Source organism: Hibiscus syriacus, unplaced genomic scaffold, assembly GCF_006381635.1.
Source record: "Hibiscus syriacus cultivar Baekdansim isolate YM2019G1 unplaced genomic scaffold, ASM638163v2 tig00110761_pilon, whole genome shotgun sequence".
In the NCBI taxonomy this organism is placed as follows: domain Eukaryota; kingdom Viridiplantae; phylum Streptophyta; class Magnoliopsida; order Malvales; family Malvaceae; genus Hibiscus; species Hibiscus syriacus.
The window spans coordinates 69,343-90,341 of record NW_024062849.1 but is presented as its reverse complement, the minus strand read 5'-3'; the positions used below and the strand labels follow the sequence as shown (position 1 = coordinate 90,341).

Here is a 20,999-nt window from a genome sequence, read left to right as displayed (position 1 = left end):
TTTAAATAATACAAATTATAGAAAATATTTTTATTATTACTTTTCTACCTTTTGCTTAATTGATATTATAATTGATGCGAAAAGTAATCTATCAATTAAGATATCTTTATAACAATTTCAACAGCGTGGAAAAATAAAAAGGTATTTTATAATCTATTATTTTTATAAAATAATATAATTAATTTTGATCATAAAATAATTTAAATATTATTTATAAATAACATAATAAATTAACTTAGTAGCTAAGTCTTAGACTCTTTTATAGAAGTTTCAAATTTGAATCCATCTAAAACCAATTTTCAAATGTTTTTTAAAAAAAAATGACATTCGTGATTTATTGATCAAGTCTTGAACTTAAAATCGGACCTTACTCTGTGCCATTTTGTACTAAAAAGATATATTTTATAAAAAAAATATGTCACCATCTTATTAAATATTATTAATTCATTAAAGATGATTTAATTCTAAATTGATAAATTTTTAAGAAATAAAAATTAAATTTACTACATTATTTTAAATTTAAATTAAAACTATAAAATGTATGAATTCTGAAAGATTTAAGATTATTTTTATACTAAATCACTTCATTATTTCATCTAATATTTAAAAATACAGTATCTTATAAGACTTGATTATGACTTTTTCAAATTAGACGACTCATTTGTAACTTTACTACCTATTTTACCCCCTTGAAGTTTTTAAGGGATTCCCCACAAAAACACATCTCAAAAAAAAAAAAAAAAGCTTTATGAAAATTTAACTTGTGGAAACACAAAAGATTCCATAATAATAACAGAAGAATGGAATTTTCCACCCTCACCTGCTAACACAAATATACCCAAAGGCAAATTTACTACAAATAATTGCAGCATAGAATATGCAAAAACAAAGAAAAGAAAAGAAAGCACCCAACCCCTAACAACTGCAAGTATTTAAGTGAGTTTACGCCAAATAAAACCACCTTTAGATGTGGCCGTCAAACACTTGACCCTCGGGAAAACGAATCCCGTCCTCGGCGGTTTCCCCCCGACAAGCGAGTTCTCAAAGATTTCTTTGCATTCTTGCACAACCTGTTTGTTACACATGCCCCAAAAACAACCATTTTACGTAACGGGGAAAACTGAGCAGAAGAATACGAGTTTAATATACAAAGATCAGAAATGTAACCGATGCAACGTTTTTCTTTTTTTTCTTTTGTCCCCACTTGAATCAGTTTTTCATAGGTTAAACCTAGTGGTTTTATTCTTATGCCAGCTCCATGTAATTGCAATATGATTCTAAGTAATTAATTAATTAAAAAAAAATTAAAGGGTGGCATTTACCTCCTTTGCATCTTTGCGTGGGATGCCTTCCCGCATTCCAACAAGCTTCTCAACAACATCAGGCTGAAATTTGAAAACAAAAAATTCAGACTTTTACTCAGAAATGCAATCCTATTATAACCTTATAATAAATACTAGAATAGTGAATAGATGGCATTGTATTGTAGACTTAATGTTTTACCGGGCAGTCAGGTTGGTGCTCAAGAATATTTGAATAAATTAGCGTGAATGTGTCCAGACTCTCGGCCGAAGCAAGATCTCTTAGATCACTCAGTATCCGAACTCTGCTTTCAACTTTCTGCGGGGGTGAGAAAAGCAGGATGAACAACGAGCTAGCAACCATTTCATACAAATTTATTCAACAACTGAACGAAACGGTTAAAGAAATCATAAGGGAATTCAAATCAACCACCAACCTGGACACTAATATACTCCCTGAAGAAGTCCATAAGAACCTCCTCATCTAGTCTCATCCGTTCAATAGTTTCCTCCTTGATGTAGTAGTTTTTCTATAATTGTGATCAAAAGGAATAGATGTTACAGAGGATGCAAGCATGCATTTAACACCCAGAAAATGAAAACATGATGGAAACTTATAATCAATTAAATGATAACAGTCAAACCATTGACAAAAGATGATCAACATAGACAATTGCTGTTTCCTCCAAGCATGCTTCAACAAATCTTCTGAAAGATCGCTCTTCAATATACCTTAGTTGCAAAGAATTAAATCAATAAGAAACAATATTTTAACCTTTTAATAAACACGTTGACGACAAAAATACGTACATCAGAGCATGAAGTCTTGGACAAACCTATCTTATTAAAAAGTGGATAACCAAAACTGTCTCAAAAGAAATCAATGAAAAACATGAAATAAATAAAAGAAAGAGTAAACATAAATACACCAGAAAGCAACTTCAGGACGAGAAGAGCATTTAGATTTAACTGGTTCAACAACCAGACCAGCATGTGTGTACAACAGTTAATATTGAGCTCACTTTGATATATTAGGAATAATGATAAATTATAATCTATGTTGCTCTGACTCTTTAGTTTTTTCTTAAGTACTTAGTATGGGATATGACATCTAAAGATCCTTCAAATACATGGAAAAATTCAGAAATTTCTAACCATACCCATGTCGGGCACATATCCAAGTCCAAGACTCACACCTAAGTCCAATAACATAGAATATATTATATAGTAAATAGTTATGTGCCCTCTTCTAAGAAAAGAGATACAGTAAAAAAATAATAATCATGGAGGTTATTGCATATTGAAGTTTAAGCATAATAATTGATAGTTATGTGACATCTTCTGAAAAAGGAGACATATACAGTAAATAAAATTAAGGGTAAAATACGCATTTAGTACCTAAACTATCAATTTTAGTCCATTTTAGTACCTAAACTTTCAATTTTTTCAAAACCATACCTAACGTTTAGTTTTTATTTCATTTTAGTACTCCATCGTTAAAAACTTGACGTGCTTAGTACCTAAACTATCAACTTTGGTCCGTTTTAGAACCTAAACTTTTATTTTTTTTCCAAAACTTAAGTATGGTTTAGGTACTAAACTTGTTTTGGAACCTAAACTTTCAATTTTTTCAACACTTAAGTTTTGGTACTAAAAAATGAAACAAGAACTAAACTTTAGGTATGATTTTAAAAAAATTGAAAGTTTAGATACTAAAACGGATCAAAACTTATGGGTATTAAATGCGTAGTTTACCCTAAAATTAATCATGGAGGTTATTGCATATTGAAGCTGCATACAGCTGAGTGTGAAGTTCTAGACAATAAAAGAAGGAAATAAAACTTTGCTGTCACACAAGAGTAATTAAATATAACTCACATCTTAACATCTGTAAAATAGTCACCAAATGTCGCAACCAGGTACTCAGTAACCTGCCCTTCGCACCACTCTGAAAAATAGCAAGGTAAAAGACCCAAATCAATGCTTTGATTACGTAACTTTCATTCCTTGGTATGTTTGGAACATAATACAATAAGAAGCGTGAAGACATCTCTTCCTCACTTCAATCCTTTAAAAAAAATGGTTATTACATGAATAAGCTTCTATTTTAACCAACAAAATGGTTCATTTCAATGGCAGACAATCTGAATGCACATGTACACCGAGAATAAAATACCCTTAAATGTCAGGAAACCAGTGATATGGCTGTGTTATGGATAAGTTGGAATACAGATTAGTATTTAAATTTATAATATATAGAGAGAGAGAGGTTCAAGATCTTTTTGTTTAAAATTCAAGTTGAAATTATTGTTTGGATTAGGAATTAGCCTTCCAAGGTTTAACCAACCCTAGATTTGAGAAGGAAAAAATATTTGCTTGGATAGAAGCGGGAAATGTACAGCTTGCAAGATGATTTGAAATTAGATCGAACCTCCAAAACTCCAAGTGAATTTGACCCAGATATAAATCCAGCTTTCTAAAACATTCTCTAAAATGAATTTAATTTTAAGACAATCCAGTTCATCCTCCAAATTCAGGTATCTAAACTGACCATAATATCATATGCCTCTTGGCAATACATTCCAATGAAGTTCAGTTCAAAATTGAACTTCTATTTGAACGACACCTGATTTGGGGCATAATCTATGCATACTATATTCTAAGAGTGTACAACCTAGACTCTCAATGTTTGCTTTACCTACAACAATGTACAAACAATATAACATAACAGTACCAGAGACTCCAGAAAGATTGATGAAACATGAGAGAAAATAGCATGAGAGACTGCCTAAACTGTTGGCTTTATGTAATAGTACAGGTTATCAGAAAATAATGCTCAATCCACTATAAGAAAACACAAGTCTGCTTTCCACATAAATTGATCAATTCTGCTCATCATATGAAAAAAGTCAAAGAACCAAATATCATAAATGCATATTGGCAAAAACAAATTCCAGGGAGGGGACTAAAAATTCATTCTGCTGTAACTCTTTATTCTCCTTAAATTACCCTTATGTATTAATATCGAAAAGATATGAGCATGGAGGTCCAATGGTACAAATATAAAGAAATAATTGCATAGTGTTGCAGGAACCTATGTTAGACACATGCCCATACCAAACACTCACCCTAAGCCTAATTAACATAATTAAAAATTCACAACTGTTCCTCTAATGAAAATGCACATTTGCAGAAGCATGATTATACATTCTTTTATTGCACCAAGTAAATGAAGCAATAAAAGAAATTTGAACCATTTAAGAGTGAAATAGTTCAAAAGAGTATTCAACATATAAGATCAACAGAATCAACTTCGAAAAAGCCAAGTACAAGGTTAAAAAATCACTACCTGTGTGATAAAGTTTTACAAGCAACTCTTGAACTCCAGGATCCTCAAAGATTACATTAACAGTTTGATGTACAGCTTCCTATTAACAATACAGACAGTGTATGTGACTCTTTTGGATAATAGAAAAAGTATTAGAATAAAGCCAATTGAGATTGTTAAGTATGTAATATCAGGGAAAATTCAGCCTCGATGCGATTAACAAGGGGGGAAAGGATTTCAATTAATGAAATTCCATCTTTGATCAGCTATTTGTTGCAAATAGACCTGTCCATGGGTAAAGCCACATCCAGAAATTTTTATTTTCTTTGGTCTATGCCCTTCTTGGCCTGGCCTGAAGCCCAAATTCACTATTCATTTTGTATTAAGAGTTTACTTTTTTTTAATTTAAATTTCAATAAAAAGAAATTCGTAATTAATAAACAGTAATTTAGGCCGGGCCCAATTCAAATTTACATTCTCCAAGCATTGCCCGGCCCTTGGACGGGTCTAGTTGAAAGGCAATGGATATGAAGCACACAAAAGCATCAATCCCAAAATACCTCAACAAGTTCAAATAAATCAATACTGAATTTCACTTCAAAATTCAAATTAAAGGAAATGAGAAAAGGGTAGTTTTATTTGTGTGTATTGGGGGGGGGGATAAATCATCCAAATTTCAGTATACCTTTGCGACCTCCAAGAAACCTTTGCATGCGTCTTCAAAATTTACCTGTACAGTACGCAAGGATATTGGATTTCTAAACAGCACAATGAAGGGTAGAAACATATTCATAGATCATGTCAGCTCGTTTCTACACACAAGCAATAAGCAAGGATATAGGATTTCAAACGATGAAAAGAAGGTAAAAAAACATAGGGCTATAATTTATTCATATAAGAGCTCAACAATACAAGAACATGGGCTAATATGATAGCATTAATCATGTTATATCTCCTGTGATACAATGCATGTCAAAATTGATACTAAGGATGTCCAAAATATGGTGTCCCACCAAGGTTAATCGTTCAAGTAGAGACGAGAGGGAAAATGGGAGCATGAAGAAACTTTTATTTCAAGAGAATAAGAAAGAAAAAACATGAACAAATCTATGTACAACGAACGTTCTAAGAAAGCAAAAATTAGGTGAGCCGATAAATTTTGACCAAAGTATCTACCCAGAATTTGCAATTGCCATCAAAATAATTGCAAGAAAGGAAACTGAAACCTGGTCGGCGTAGTTTTGTGTAAGAGCCTCTATGATGCTGTTACTTAACTCCAGAGCAAGGTCATAGCAGCGCAAATTGTTGTTAATCTGGGAAAATTATGGTGGAATACAACCAATTATCCAGAGGAAAACTGAGACGGATACAAATTAAGCACCCAGAATATTTACAAACCATTGCACATAGAGGTTCTAGACCAATATCAGAAGCAGGTTCTTCAAGTCTCTTCTTTTCAGCCGCTTGAAAATCAAACATCACCTGAATAGAATCATATAACCATAGCCTAATTTAATAAAGGATACGACTTCCGTAGGTATAATTTGAAAACCTAAGGAAATACAATGATGAATATGGATTGAGTGATGAGAAAACCAAAAGGAAAATGACTCAATCAAAGCCAAACCTCACCAGTAAACCTCGAAAAAGCTAAAACTAAGGGGGGAAATACAATATTCTCCCATCTAACTCGATTAAGATTAGAGACATTTTAGGAATGTTGAAATATAGGCAAAGCTGTACTAGAACAGGGATACAACCATGGAAAAGAAAAAACACAACAATATTGATTTCATATGATTTAAATTTGAAAATAACTCTTGAGAAATGTTCCAAAACATTTACTATATCTCAGGCAATTCCAATAACAGTCCCCAAATCACTAAGCAAAACATTATCTTTGTCAGATTCTACCAACTTGCCTGAATTATTGCCAAAGCAATCCTGTAAAGCATCGCATCAGTGCTATTATCCCTCACAATTTGTACTTGCTCACCAAGGATCCTGAATAAATCAACTGCAGCGGGAGTATATAGTTTTCCCTCTTCTGTCTTCTTTGGTGGTTGGACCTTGTCAGCCTCCAAGATGTTTAAATACCATTTCTAGAAAAATGAATAGTGAAATAATTAACAGAAGATCTATGCCATACTTCACTTTTCCATATAGTAACCAAGGTTTAAATAGGATTGTATATTGTTACCCTTGTTGTGGCTTGCATTCTCTCAACATACGCATTCATGAGAGGATCCATGGATCCACTCTCAGAACAGACTTGAGCAAGAGTCTCATCAACACCAAGCCCAATTAAACTTTCTTGGTATTCAACTACCCACCCAGTTACCTACGCACAAGCATTAATACTCATAAACTACTAAAACATACACGAGTAAAAAACAAGATATAAAAATACAACACTGATACGATGTTAAGTAAATGGTTGAGTTGTAAGAAAACAAAATTAAAATATAAAAAATAAATGAAAATGACATTAAAAGGAAAGTGATGAAATGACTTCGAGGTTAAAGATTTATCCATCTCTATTATGAAATACTTGAAGATACATTTTCTTTCATGGCTGTTCCAGTGTTAGTTGTCTGTCTTATGGTCAACTACACCCAAGAATAAATCAGGAGATATTTGTGGTAAAAATAATTGGTTTCACAAAACTTAGCCCAGTAACTAACTCCTGCCATAGGAGATAAACACTTATATGTTAAGATGTACATGCTTCTAGACTCAATTTGTCTTTTATCATATATGTTCTTTACACCATGTTCAGGGCTAGAATCATCAGTAATTATACAAAAATGATAATGTGCACACAGCATGGGTCAAGATCCTCGATGAAGAAAATTGTAAAATGGAGGTAATTTGAGATATCATATTTGAAAACCATGAAAAATTATGGAAAGTACCTTTAATATCTCAATGTTTGTCAGTTCATTTGCTCTGTCACTAAGCAATCTAAGCATTTGAATAAACCTCTCTGTATACAGATTTACCATGAGCTGGAATATTTCGTATCTGCCAGAGAGGAAGACAGAATCAGACATGAATATAACAATTCTTGAAAGATCTCCAAGTTCAAAGGACACATCCATATTAGTCCCACACACCAAAATCAAGCCACATACTGAAAGAAACTTGACTGGTAGAAAGATGAGTGAGAGTTATCCCATTGAGAAGTCCAATTATTGAAAAAAATGCATACTTTAACTATAAATTTGTAATAGTTAGAATATATTTGATGGGATTCTTGATTTTAAGGATTTACTATTTTAAATAATTGATTCCTTAATCTTATGAACTTATATTAGAATATTTTAAGTTTCTTAAATGTTTTCTATTTCCTTGTTCAAGAACCCTAGTTCTTGGACACCAAAGATTATAAACCCGATAAATATGTAATGCCCTATGGCTATTTTTCTCAAGCAATAAAATCTAACAAAAAGCCTATTGGCAACTGTTTGGAGGTTGATCCCTTTGAAGTGATCAAATTTTACTCTCTTGATAATTTTCCAAATTCCCTTTTGATAGAACCCTAGGTTCTTATCTTTTTTTTTGATAAGATTTGAAGGCCTCATTAAAAACCACCTTCTTGATTAATGGAGTTAACGTGTAAACTCCTTAATCATCTGAAGATGGAAAAGAGTGCCTTATAACTTTATTGAATAAAGTAGGAATTACAGCCTATAGGGAGAAAACCCTAACCCTTACAAATAATCACTCGAGAACAAAATACATAAAATTCAGCCTATACCAACTTTTGCTAAGGCATCAGCCTCCATGTTAGTTGTTCTTGTAACCCATCTAACAAATCCCCCACAAAACCTAAGTTTAACGACTATATCTTTAACAATATAAGCATACACAGCTGGACAAGAATCAGCCTTAATAATCCAGTCCACAGCTACCCTGCTGTCACTCTCAACAATCAAACGGAATTTTTCCCTCCCTTGGATAGATGAGACGAAAACAAATCCCCTTTGAATAGCTTTAAGTTCCTTCAAAGTTGGAGGACCCGGACCTTCTGACTCCTGAAAAGATCCTAATATTGCACCAAGATGATCCCTTAAAATGCCTCCCAACCCACTTTTCTTCCAATCACTACTAGTGGCAGCATCCACATTCAGTTTAATGAAGCCTATAGGAGGAGGACACCAGGGAACATTAGAAGACTTCAGGAACTTGTAGGACGAATGGGAATCCCCTATTGAAGGGTCCGAAATCAACGAGTCTTTAGGAATAGAGATATCCTTATACTTAGCTAGGAACCAAGATGCCAGCCTGACTCTTGCTAAAAAGAATAATTCAATCTAATCCAACTTCCCCCCTTCAAAAACAATTAAATTTCTGGTTTCCCAAACGGTCCAAATAACAACCCCAGGAATGAATGACCATATAGGAGAATTTGGCTTCAACTCTTCCCAGCCTAATAAAAAAGTTTTAGCATCTTCATGAAGAACAGAACTAACACTCCACAATTGTAAGAACTTATTCCATAATGCCCACACAACCGAACAGGAAAAGAATAAATGCAAGGAAGACTCATCAACCTTTTTACAAAGAGGGCATAAAACATCGTCAATTCCTTGAACTCCTCTTCTTGCCAATTCAGTCTTAACGGCAAGCTTTTTCTGCACAATTTTCCACAGTAAGGTCTCAACTCGAGGTGGTAGTAATCCTGTCCAAACAACCTTCATCCAGAATTGAACCTCTTCGGAACCAAAAACACATTTCTTAACACAAGAACTTACTGTAAACATACCATCCCCACTGCATTTCCAAATTAAGCCATCACTGGATTCTGTAGACAGAGAAACAAGAGAAATAGTGCTCATCAAGTTACACCATTGTTCCAACTCCCAATCATTTAAATTTCTCCTCACTTGAACATCCCAAATCCAACCCAATGGATGAAAATCTCCAAACTCACATAGCTTTCCTGATTTATTAATAGCTATCAAAAACAATCTTGGAAAAATAACCTGTAGCGGATAATCTGTTACCCAAACATCCTGCCAAAATCGAATGTGCTTACCATTGCCAACTTGAAAGCTACATAAGGATCGAAAATTAGTACCAAATGAATCTTGCTTGAAATAGTTATTAACCACTGCTCTCCACTGCCAAGAACTACCAGCTGGAAGATTACTGTCAAACAATAATCTAGAGGAATCGAGACTGTATTTAGAACAAATAAATCTCCTCCAAACCGAATTTCTCTCGTTTGCAAATTGAAGCAGAAAAGGAATTAAAATTAATCAAAAGCAGCTGTGGAAGTTCATAAAAGTCTCTAATGGTAAAAATTGATTAGCTTGGAAAAATTCATTTATACCAGCATGCATGCGGGTATGAGTATTAAGTAATACAAGGTACACATGCATGTGGACTTGCACTCTTACCGATATAAACGCATGCACGTAAACATATAACTGCACTTCAGCATTTTTGATAATTTGCTCCTCAAATGATTTCAACCAGAAGTCTATATAGCAGCCATGCAATAAGTGCAAATGAGGCACAAAACATATGCTTAAAATTTGAACTTCCCTTATCATGTAGGAGTTTGTAGTGTAATTTTAAAACAGACTCAAAACAACCCTAATTCAAAATAGTAAAATAACACCTTTCCAAGCGGCAAGAATCCCATTAGCTAAAATACAGAACAAGAAGATAGAACAAATACCTAGGTCAATATCAAGTTACAAAAGTCAACAAATAGAATATTCAAAATCAAACTTCAACATGCTTATACCTTAATCAAATATTTCTGGTGGGAAACCAACTGATTTAATTCTTTCCATGCTTTGACACAAATTCAACAGGGTCGGAATGTAATCTAAAGCTAGTTGTCCCTTTAATGGTAAATCCATTTGATTACTACAATTTACCATCCCTTTGTATGTAAAACTAATCTGCTTAGTATGCTTCTTTCAAAAATATGAGTTAAGATTTAATCGAAATAATTTGTATAACAGATAGTCACAAGATTAAAACTATGTCTAGCCTGTGGGCCGTGGCTATATTGAGAATTTCACCAATTTCCTGTTTATCTTGTCCAAGAGTTGCCAGCTTGTATAAGAAAAGAGAAAACAATGACACCATAACTTATAATAATAACCAGGCCTAGGAAGATGGAACTTCAAGCCTCCATTGTGCATTTCCTTGAATGAATAGTTTCTTTGTTACTGACCAATTATTGAGGATTAGAACTTAGATAATCCTAAATTTTCAATGTTAAATACCTGTGGATTTACCAGGCCTCAGTCTAAGGGTCAAGTTTTCAAACATAAAAAGCAGGCCATTTTATTATCAAATCTACGAAAACCATTTACATTTCATGATAAGGGGAAGACAGTAAAGCAAAGTCAAGGTATCAAGATCAAATCATCCTATCAAGGGCATAATGCAATTGTAAAAAGCAAAGGACATCAAAGAAAAATCTCATAAGAAATGTAAACCAAATGAACTCAAAAAAAGAAACAGGTCTGTAGCAAGCCAAACCTTGGAGGAAAGCACGGAGCTACATAATCATAAATGTCTCCAAGCTCTTCTCCAATCTATTTATCAAAAAGACAATCAAATGCATCAAACGTGAAGGAAATTTTATCGATAATGAAGTGGTCAGAACTAAAAAAAATAGCAGTAACAAACATTACATGAAGAAAAAAGGCAATCAAAATTGAGATCCCACGATACAAACATATACAGTCAAAGTTGAAAGAGCACCAAGAGACGGAGTAGCATGAGGGTTTCACTAAGAACATTTATATTTCTAATGTCAACAGATTAAGAACATTTATATTTGCAATGTCAACAGATTAATACCATAATAGCCCATAACAAGAAGCTTCTAGACTCTCAACGCTGATGACTATAACAAATGGGATTTTAAAGTTTAAAATAGCAAATTAGCCCAAAAAATTGCAATAATATCATATAAACCTAGAATCTAAATTGAAAAATAAATAAATAAACATGCAAGCTTCTTAACAAAATATGATAAGCTGACAATTGTAGAACTCCCTTATAACATAGGCTTAGTATCATTTAATTGTTCTAAAGGATGTAATGATTCCCCATTGCAACTACTTAAATCATTATATCATATCTAACTTTTTGCATTAGATGGAATGTTATACATTAGGTAATTGTATGAGTTATATTACATTCACTAGGGATGGGTAATGTAAAACTTTTTTGTCAGAACTTCACAAATCATGCTGCTAACAGTTACCTTTCATCTAAATGAAGCATAGTTTCGAATTCCATGCCAACTCTTAGTAAACTTCGTAGGCTTAGTTCTTCATTGGTGATGGGTTGAAAAGTGCTTTTGAAAAGTGTTACAAAAAATGCTGTAGAAAAGTGTGATTTCTTAATTTAAGTGCTTGACATTGCTGTTAAAAGGTGATGTAGGAAGTTGAAATGTCCATTTTAGACATATGTTGGAAAGTACAATAGGTTGGGAATGATGAAGAATAAATGAGGGAGTTCCAATAATTTCATACCCGAGAAGCACTTTTTTCAACTTTTGCGTTTGTGGTGAAAAGCTGGTTTGAAAAGCACTTTCATCTCAAAAGCGCCTTGTTCTTCATTGCTTATAGTGCCAAACCAAAAGCACAAATGGCTCATAATTTTGGAAAGGAAGGTGAGATCGTAACTTTGTTTGTGCAAAACATACCACCTACATATCATTGGAGTGGGTTGAGATATCTATTCGGGAGGCATGGTGATGTGATGAGTTCTTATATAGCAAGGAAAAATGACAGAACAGGAAAGCGCTTTGGCTTTGTTAGATTTTCCAACAGAGGTGACTCAGTTAGAGCAGTCCAAAGATTAAATGGTTTCTGGTTATTTGGATATCGTTTATCAGTCAAAGAAGCTCGGTATGGAGCCAAGAATCAAATCTGGAAACTGAAATATCCTTCAACTTCCAGTGCTACAACCAGGGTAGAACAAGGAACAAGCGTTAGTGGAGAAAGTCCGGAGGAACTTGCAAGAAGGAGGACTAGGTTAATTCAGGGGGATGTAGATGAGGAACTTGTTCGAAAGCTCCAGATGTGCATCGTAGGAACGATGGCGACGGTATGCTCTTCGAGTCAGGTGGATGACAGATTACAAGCTGGTGGTCTAGGAGAAATTAAGTCCAAGTTCCTGGGAGGGAGAGATTTCTTATTGCAAATAGCTGATGAAGAATTATTCAGAACCTTAGGAGCAGAATTGGTCGATTTTAAATGAAGTTTTCCAGGAAGTTCAACCTTGGTCAGAATCTTACAGAGCGTCGGAAAGAGTTACATGGATTAAACTGTTTGGAATGCCGCTTCACTGCTGAAATCATAACACCTTTAAGAGGATTGCACGGCAATGGGGAGAATGTTTAGCGCTGGGAGAAAACGCATTTCAAGAATTGGGTTGCGAGGAGATGACTATTCTGATAGCAACTAGTAGGAAAGAATTAATTGATGAAGTGGTATACTTGGAAGCAGGTAGAGACTTTTTTAGGATTAGAGTAGTGGAAGTTCCCACAGTTAGAAGTGATTCTTTGTTTCGAAAGAGGGAAGAAAAAGAAGGTGCGGCTGTAGTCGATTCTGATTCACCGGCAGGAAGAAGCGTGGACTCATCGGAGGAGAAGAATTTCGAGAGGTGTTCTGAGGTAGAAGACAGTCAATTATGTTGTATGGGGAACAGAGCTAAAGGTAGCTTCTTGTCGGGTGAGGACGTGGAGGAGCGGAACATAGGGGAGGAAATCATTATGGGTCTGAGGAATAATGTTGCTGGTCAGGGGTAGGTTCAAACGCAAATCGAGGAAGTGGTGGAACACGAGGTAGTGTTGGAACACGCGGAGAGAGAGGCAGAAGATGACAACAGGAAAAGTTGAGTCTGCACGTGCTTATGAGGGATTGAAGGATTATTTTACAGATTTCCCCATGTTGGATGGTCGAGTAGAGTCAAAGGTGGTGGAGGATATGATTAATGTGGGCCTTTCAAATAAGTGCGCATTCAAAAGTTCAAGGGGTGAGGCCAGGCAATACTAGAAAGCAAAGGAGGGGATTAATAATAAATATAGTTATTTCCAAATATTTCAAGAGAATTTTAAGGCTCCCCAAAGGAAGACTAGAGGCTACCGAAGCAAGAATTACCATAGTAAGGTGCAACGCGAGGAAGAGGTGTATGAACTTGAAGGTAGATCCCTATATGATTCTAAAGGCTCACAAGTGTTTTTGATCTTGGAACATTATGGCAGTGGAAGTATTAAAAGGTGTCACAATCCCTTTCTGTTGATTTTAGCTGTTCTCAGAGGAAGTAGGTCGAGATGAGGTTCTTATCTTGGATCAAACGAGGGGTGGGCTCAAATATTTTATTTCTTCTGAACTAAGGAGGATTAGTGGATGTTTAAGCGTGAGTTTGTGTTGATTCAAGAAACAATATGTTGTGAATAGTTTCAGGGGACACGATTATGATTTTTGATATTGGAGTAGGAGGTTTGGATGGTCTCCGATGACATGACGAGCATTAAGGGGCAGCAAAGCGGATAGAGTGTTTTCGAGTTTTGCTTTTTTGTACTCTTATCGTGTGGAAGCTCATGGCTTTTGTGTTTGAATTTGGCTTCTATGGATTGAGTCAGCTGATTTTTTTGGCTTCTGTTATAGTTGTATTGTTTTGTGTTGTATTTTGGGCCAAGTTTTGGCTTTTTGTCTGGTTAGTCATATTAACTGTTGTTGTAGCTAAAATGGTTTAGGCTGGGTTAGTGTTGTTGTGGAGGGGTGTTTTTGGTTGTTTTTGGTTTCCTGTCTATGTTAGGGGTGACTCTCTGGTTGTATCTATGTAATTTCTTATGTTTAATGAAATCTTAAGGCACTCTTTTACTCCTTCCGCTGATTAAGGAGCTTCTCTACAAGCTCCTTTAATCAAGAAGGGGGTTTTTAACGAGGCCTTCAATTCCTATAAAAAAACAATGAAGAACTAGGCCTAGTTTTTATTGCTGATTTGAGGTGTTCAAAATAATTTCTATGCAGAACAGTGTACTACAAGAAACAGCTAAGGAACCCATGTTAAATTACCATAAATGAGCCATTTTGAAGTCACTTGAGTAAGAATCAGAGACAAAATTCTAAAGAAATATAGAGATCAGTTTAGCATACCGTTCGAACTTCCTCCAAAGCTGCTTTTAGGTCTTCAAAGACAAGCTGAAGTAGAAAATACCATTAGCATCATATAAAACTAAACAAGGATTAAATATATACTCCTGCTCTCATGTACTAGGTTGATTATTATGAAAAGTACCTCCGTCAAAAGTTTGTTGAACCGCTCTTCAACTGTTTTCCTTATTTGATCATAGCATTTATCCTTGTAGCCTTTCCCCTGAACTTTCGCTTTTTGCAGTGCTAAACTTTTAGAAGAAGCTAAAGCCTTGGTAAATTTTCTACATTGTCATAAAGGATACCTTTAGCATCTATGTATTAATTGAACATTCATGTGACAGTAAACAATCACACCAGAACCAGATACATACTTGCCAGTTCTACGAGGGTTTGCAATAGCTGCCATTGCATCATCACCTTCAGCCTCTGCTGCCTCCTCAGCAAGTTGTTGATCAAGAATTTCTTGCATTTCAACAACTCTAAAAGGGAAGTCAAAGAAACTCATTAGAAAGAAGACATCAAAAACTAAATACAACTGCTCTTTATCATATCAACCTAGCCCCAAAAAAACCAAGTATCATTACCAGCTACACCTCAATATAAGAAATGCATAAATTTTAAAAATCATCTTGGGACCTTGAAAATACAAGGGCTACAAAACAGAAGTGATTTAGAAGCTTATTAAAAGCATACCTCAAAGCACGAACCAAGGTTTGTGGACTGCAAAATAGGAAAAAGATTATAAAAGTGAGAATAAAAAAAACTAATAGGCGACCCATTTAAGGTTAAATATGCTAACAAATGTAAAAGCAACTCAGAAAAAAATAGAATAAATGCTCTGAATCCAGAGGAGAAAAAAAGTGATAAAATGAGATGCATGACAAACAAGTAAAGAAATTCATTATTTGCTCCTCAAACATGCTGTGATATAGGTAAAACAACTCCATCCAAAGTAATGAGGCTACTTTCCCTCACACCAGTTTTGCTAAAGCTGTAACTCCAAATTAGACACAAGAATAGCGTAGTAGATTACAAAGTGCAATGTAAGAAGAAATAGTAAATGCTAAAATAATTGAAAGTAGCAGTTTTGGAAATTCAAGGTTGATTTTGGATGGCTAAAGATTTGATCTCAAAAGAAAGGGCATCATTTGCAAGACACCTTTCATCAGCTAGAAGCTTACTTAGCCAAGAAACATTTAGAGGGAAGAAGTTCCTTCTTTCAAACTTGTTATGAAATTTTCAACACCATATTCCCCATCATTCATATTGCTTGAGGCATAGCTGCTAGATGATGTGCCTCAATCCATAGCACCTGGAATCGTCCAATCATTTGTTGTTTCTCATACAAAATTAAGGGGTCTAAAGAATTACGACATTCATTACTCCCATCAATTACCTTGGAATGATTTATTCCATGGCTAATACTTAAATCCAAAATTAGCATCTCTAACTATTATGTGCCACAAAAAGTACCAATAGTGGTCATCAGATAAATTGAGCTCTGTTTTTATGTCAAATTCAAGTGAGGTCCCTCAATCATTTGCTAATTGCTTTTGATTTATATGCTTAACCTTGTATATAAGCACACAGTAAGTTATTATGTTAAGCCCATGTGTTGTTCTTGCGCAGACCAATTTGTTTCATGTGAAATAACAAGCCTAAACATGAAATGGAAGTTATTAAAGGTGTTATACCATAAAGATGTAATTTGTGAGTGCTAGGGCCCTATATTAAATTTACGTCTCTTTAGAAGAATGAATGCTTAACAGGCACAAATTGACAATCAAGTTTTTCAATCAAACTTAACCATCAGAGTTTCTCAATCAAATATAATCATCAGAGCTTTCCAATCAAATAAAGGGGGTTTTTTAGTTAGATGAAATACTTAGAAAACAATCTACAAGGTAGAAAAATTAGACAAAAGATCAAAGTAAAAAACAAAAGAAGATAACCAGAAAAGGAGAGGTAGGTAGGCAAGGAGTGCAACAATAAAATGAAAGCAAGAGAGGGAAGATCTCAGCAACCATGTCGACTGACGAGCTTTATAACTAGAGTTCTCAACTTTATTTTCCCTTCCTGTGCATAAGTAACTCTCAATTGAATATTTGTAAACCCAAAAACAGAGAAGTACACATCTTTTCAGGCATATTCATTAATGAGTCATTACTCACTCTGAAACTTATCCTAATTTCCATTAAACAATTAAGGCAAACTACCTTAAAGTAGTCATTAGAATGAATCTTATCGTAAACCTACGTAACTCCAAAATAGAAAGAGAAAAATGCTACTGTCATGAAAATAAGCTGCTGACAGGGACAGGGATCATGAAAATGCTATTTAAAGAAATTTGAATATACTTTCAAATCTGTGCACATAGATTGCAGGTATACAAGAATCGACTATTAAGGGGATCGTAATGTAGTGCGACGGCAAAAACAAATTACACGGAAAATATTCAAATAAATTCAAACAAACTGGTTTCAAACTTCTTCAGTTTCCTATAAGCATACCTTTCTTTTGAAAGTTTGTAGAAATTGGAAATATGACCCCATAATGCTTTCTCAAATGTCTCCCAGGTTCGATCAACATCTTCAAAATATTCTCTGGGAGACGGGGCCCATGTTAAGATTACACTAAAATTAAGTCAAGAAATCTTAAAACTATAAAATGAAGCAGAAAAAACATATACATGAGACTCGAACTACAACCTTTTATTATAATATATGACTATAATCATTATATTCCTATGTTACATTATTTAAGTCCATTCTTGCATCAAACAGAAAACATTAAAAACATGAGACTAAAACTACAACCATTTGTTATAATATGTGATTATCATCATTACATCAGACTTCCCATATTACATTGTTTAAGCCCATTCTTACATCATACAGGATCAAGTTACACAATTTAATCCTATTGAGAACAAATACGAGCTGAACAGCCTCCACTCTGCAAGTGAACCTGAGAAATGCTTGTTTGACTTGGCTAAAACCAAAAAGAATAAGAATGTTTCTGATGCACACCACCAAATATCCAAGCTGGCTGGTGCGACATTATCTTATCACTTTAAAAAAAGCTACTATAATAATAAGATATAATCTCGTGTCCATGCCAAAATATTCCATGAATTTTACAAGTCTCAGAGGGTTTTGCTCTTATGTCTTTTATTTGCCTTTCACTTTTAAAAGAAAAAAGATCTGTTTAGGTACAAGAGAATATTTTTCATAATGATTAAACATTAATCTCTGTGTACAGAGCAAATTGTATTTGAACTTGTTTCACATTATAAAGTTTAACCAGATACCCTAATTATTATCTTACAAAGATACTGTACAGTGTACAGCTATATCCATAATATAAATATATAACCTATTTAAGATTTTTCTTTTCCCTAAAACCTCAATTGTTAAGAAAAATAGATGAAAACTATAGCTGCCTTTTTCTTTCTAAATATTATGTACATTTTTTTCATTTTATAATTATTCAATCAATTTGATAGACTTGATTTAAAATTTTAATGAAAATAATTATTTAATTAATTAAATTTAATAAATCTGATAAAAAAATACAATTAATAATAAGATAATTATTCAGAAAAGAATCCTAAAATATATCAGTTTAAAGAATCTTAGTAAATTAAATTGAAAAGTCATGTATTTTACAAAAATAAATGAAAATGTTACAATGTTATAAATGACATTTTTTTGTATTTTCCAAAATGAATATGAAATACACAGCATTCAACCAAAAATAATAAGCAAACAATTTATAATCTTTTTTTAAAGAAAAAGGAGAACACAAGCAATGCCAGATAAATATTTTTCTAGTTTTACTAATTTGATGTCCTCCATTCAAATTTTTATTTAATTTCAACGTCTTTAATATAAGTTTTTTATTTTTTTTGGGGGGCACTATTCCACATATTTTAGTTTTTCAAAAATTGAGAATTCACCCCATATGTCTTATTGCCACTGATTGCAGAGATATGTTTGGTTTTTCTTGACATAGTTTACAATTTTGTCCAACTATATTCAGCAACCATCTAAAAAGAAATTAATGTCCACTATATAGGCAAATATTTCCACATCAATTTTCCAACAATCATGTTGGCATCACTATAATTAGCATATATTTTACACACAAAAATTGAAGAAGATGCACACCTTAACCTGCCAACCTCTTCTTTATGAGATGCCACAGCTGCTAAAGCAAACCGCCGTTTCCCATCAAGTGCAGTTAATCTCTGAGAAGTGAGAAATAGAGGATGAATAGGAAAAAATCAGAGCATTGATACACAATTTCTCAACATTAAAATTAATTGGCACCCCCCCCCCCCGACTTACTATAATTATAGAAGAAAAGGTTATACCTCATATGTATTGACAAGTTCCTTATCATCACTCAAAGAATTTCGGGCCTCGGAAGCTTCAACTGAAATGGACATCATACCCTCAACATCCTACAATAGATCAAGATGTTAAAAATACTGTCAAGGCATAAGAAACAGGGTGAATACATTGAAAAACACAAAACCCACGTAACCACATCCACATGTTTGTATTTGACAAAAGTAAGTTTTCACATAAAACAAACTAAAGCCTTTCCCATCCAACAATATAACCACCCCTTTTTCCAAGAGAAACAATATTGATCATGGTTTTCGATTTATAGGAAACTGGAAACCTCACCTTGAGTGTTGTATTTAAGTTGTTCCTGACATTGCTGAGAAGCTTTATCTGATCATGGTTTTCAATTAAGTTTTGGCACTCTTGGCATAACCTATAGACAAGGTAATCCATAACTTTAAATTTTTCAAGAGAAATCACTAGAATAATCATCTATAGCATCTAAAAATGTAATACTAACAAACATACTTTTCGATAGAAATGAAGTTTCCACGCAGATGGGTTATTGTTTTCTGAGATGATGTAAGCGATCTCAGGCCAGCTTGGGCCTGCTCAACCTGCAGAGCATTGTATTTTTCCATGCAAAAATCATTAAAAAGTAAAATCTAGGGGATTCCTTAGCTCCATATATTTAATCAAGTAATCTTTGATCTTGCTCTTGCTCTTGCTACATGTTTTTTTTGGCTTGCAAATAATATATCAAAAACAACAATTTGAGGAAATATTATATAGGGTCGCATACTAGTCTTTGCTCAGCGAAAATCAAGTAGTTAAGGCAATAATAAGCAAACGAAACATATGATCAGTATAGAAAAACATAAAAATCATTAAGTTAGATACCTGCTCTGCAACCATTGTACTAAGTTGTGCGTCATTTGCCTGACAATTAAGAGAGAAAAATAAGAGGAAAAAATAAAGAAAAAGTTGCCAAATTCGATTTCAAAGCAATTGAAAGCCTCAATTATTGAAAAATTCCAAAATAAAAAAACGAGTGGGTTACCTGTTGACGAGTGATATAATCAGCTTTGATGGTAGAAATAGATTGTAAAAGCTCAGGAAGAGGGAGTATTTTAGCCACCTCACGAACCGCCGCTTCCTTGGCTTCCACGCCCAGATCCTCGACCATCATCTTTACCGGATTTGAGAAAGTTTCTTCTCCAAACAACAATTTGAGGAAATTATGCGAATCTAGAATACGGAAAACTGTGTTTCCGTGTAATGCGAATTTCAGTTTTTTTATCATTATTATTTTACCATAATATAGATAGATCTCCCGCAGAAAATATGGATTTTACTCTTCGTTAGCTTCCATATCCTCTCTTAGGCCCAGACCCAGACCCGATCTCATTCGGGTCTAATTTTGAATAATCATATGGTTTTAAATTTGGGATAATGATTATATTTAGTCCTCCATATCTATATCATTTTTATTTCAGACCATTTTAATTAAATTTGATTACATCCTTTCTGAAAGAGTCAAATTTGTCCCTTAGTCTTTTGAAAAGAATCGAATAATTTTTTATATAAAAATTTTAATTAAAATTTTAATATCATTGATATGAAATCTTCCATGATATTTTTATAATTTTAAATTATTTACTAGCGTGACATATAAAAAACTATAATTCTATGTTAATATTTATGAACTACCACTCCAAAATATGTTACAATTTTAATACTTTAATTAATTTTTTATTAAAAATAAATGTTTTTCAGAAAATAAATGTCAAATTTAACTACAAAAAATAAAGGCCAATGTCATAAAAAGTGTAAATAATAACGGCCTTTAAATTTTAACCGACCCCATTTTTTA

General features: G+C 33.7%; 1 protein-coding gene across 1 annotated transcript; it reads right to left on the bottom strand.

Moving 5' to 3' along the window:
• Positions 1-766: 766 nt before the first annotated feature.
• On the bottom strand, positions 767-20,401 carry LOC120139557 (exocyst complex component SEC6). The gene is made up of 25 exons (XM_039154732.1): positions 20,187-20,401; positions 20,027-20,065; positions 19,655-19,743; positions 19,469-19,559; positions 19,150-19,239; positions 18,944-19,023; positions 17,285-17,377; positions 15,468-15,494; positions 15,146-15,253; positions 14,917-15,055; positions 14,775-14,819; positions 11,137-11,192; positions 7,545-7,653; positions 6,830-6,970; positions 6,552-6,731; positions 6,028-6,111; positions 5,856-5,942; positions 5,315-5,359; positions 4,651-4,729; positions 3,180-3,249; positions 1,946-2,033; positions 1,739-1,831; positions 1,504-1,620; positions 1,323-1,385; positions 767-1,070 (listed from the first exon to the last, which is right to left on the bottom strand). The coding sequence occupies exons 1-25, from the start codon at positions 20,313-20,315 to the stop codon at positions 933-935; spliced, it is 2,280 nt and encodes a 759-aa protein (XP_039010663.1). The 5' UTR covers positions 20,316-20,401; the 3' UTR covers positions 767-932.
• Between the last annotated feature and the right edge of the window lie 598 nt (positions 20,402-20,999).

What these genes read in the sequence shown, in the direction of transcription:
- LOC120139557 (XM_039154732.1), bottom strand. Translation starts at nt 20,315, where the DNA reads ATGATGGTCGAGGATCTGGGCGTGGAAGCCAAGGAAGCGGCGGTTCGT. An exon ending in ATTATATCACTCGTCAACAG is followed by an intron (nt 20,066 to 20,186) that starts GTAACCCACTCG and finishes CTTAATTGTCAG; the next exon opens with GCAAATGACGCACAACTTAG. An exon ending in GCTCCGTGCTTTCCTCCAAG is followed by an intron (nt 7,654 to 11,136) that starts GTTTGGCTTGCT and finishes CCTCTCTGGCAG; the next exon opens with ATACGAAATATTCCAGCTCA.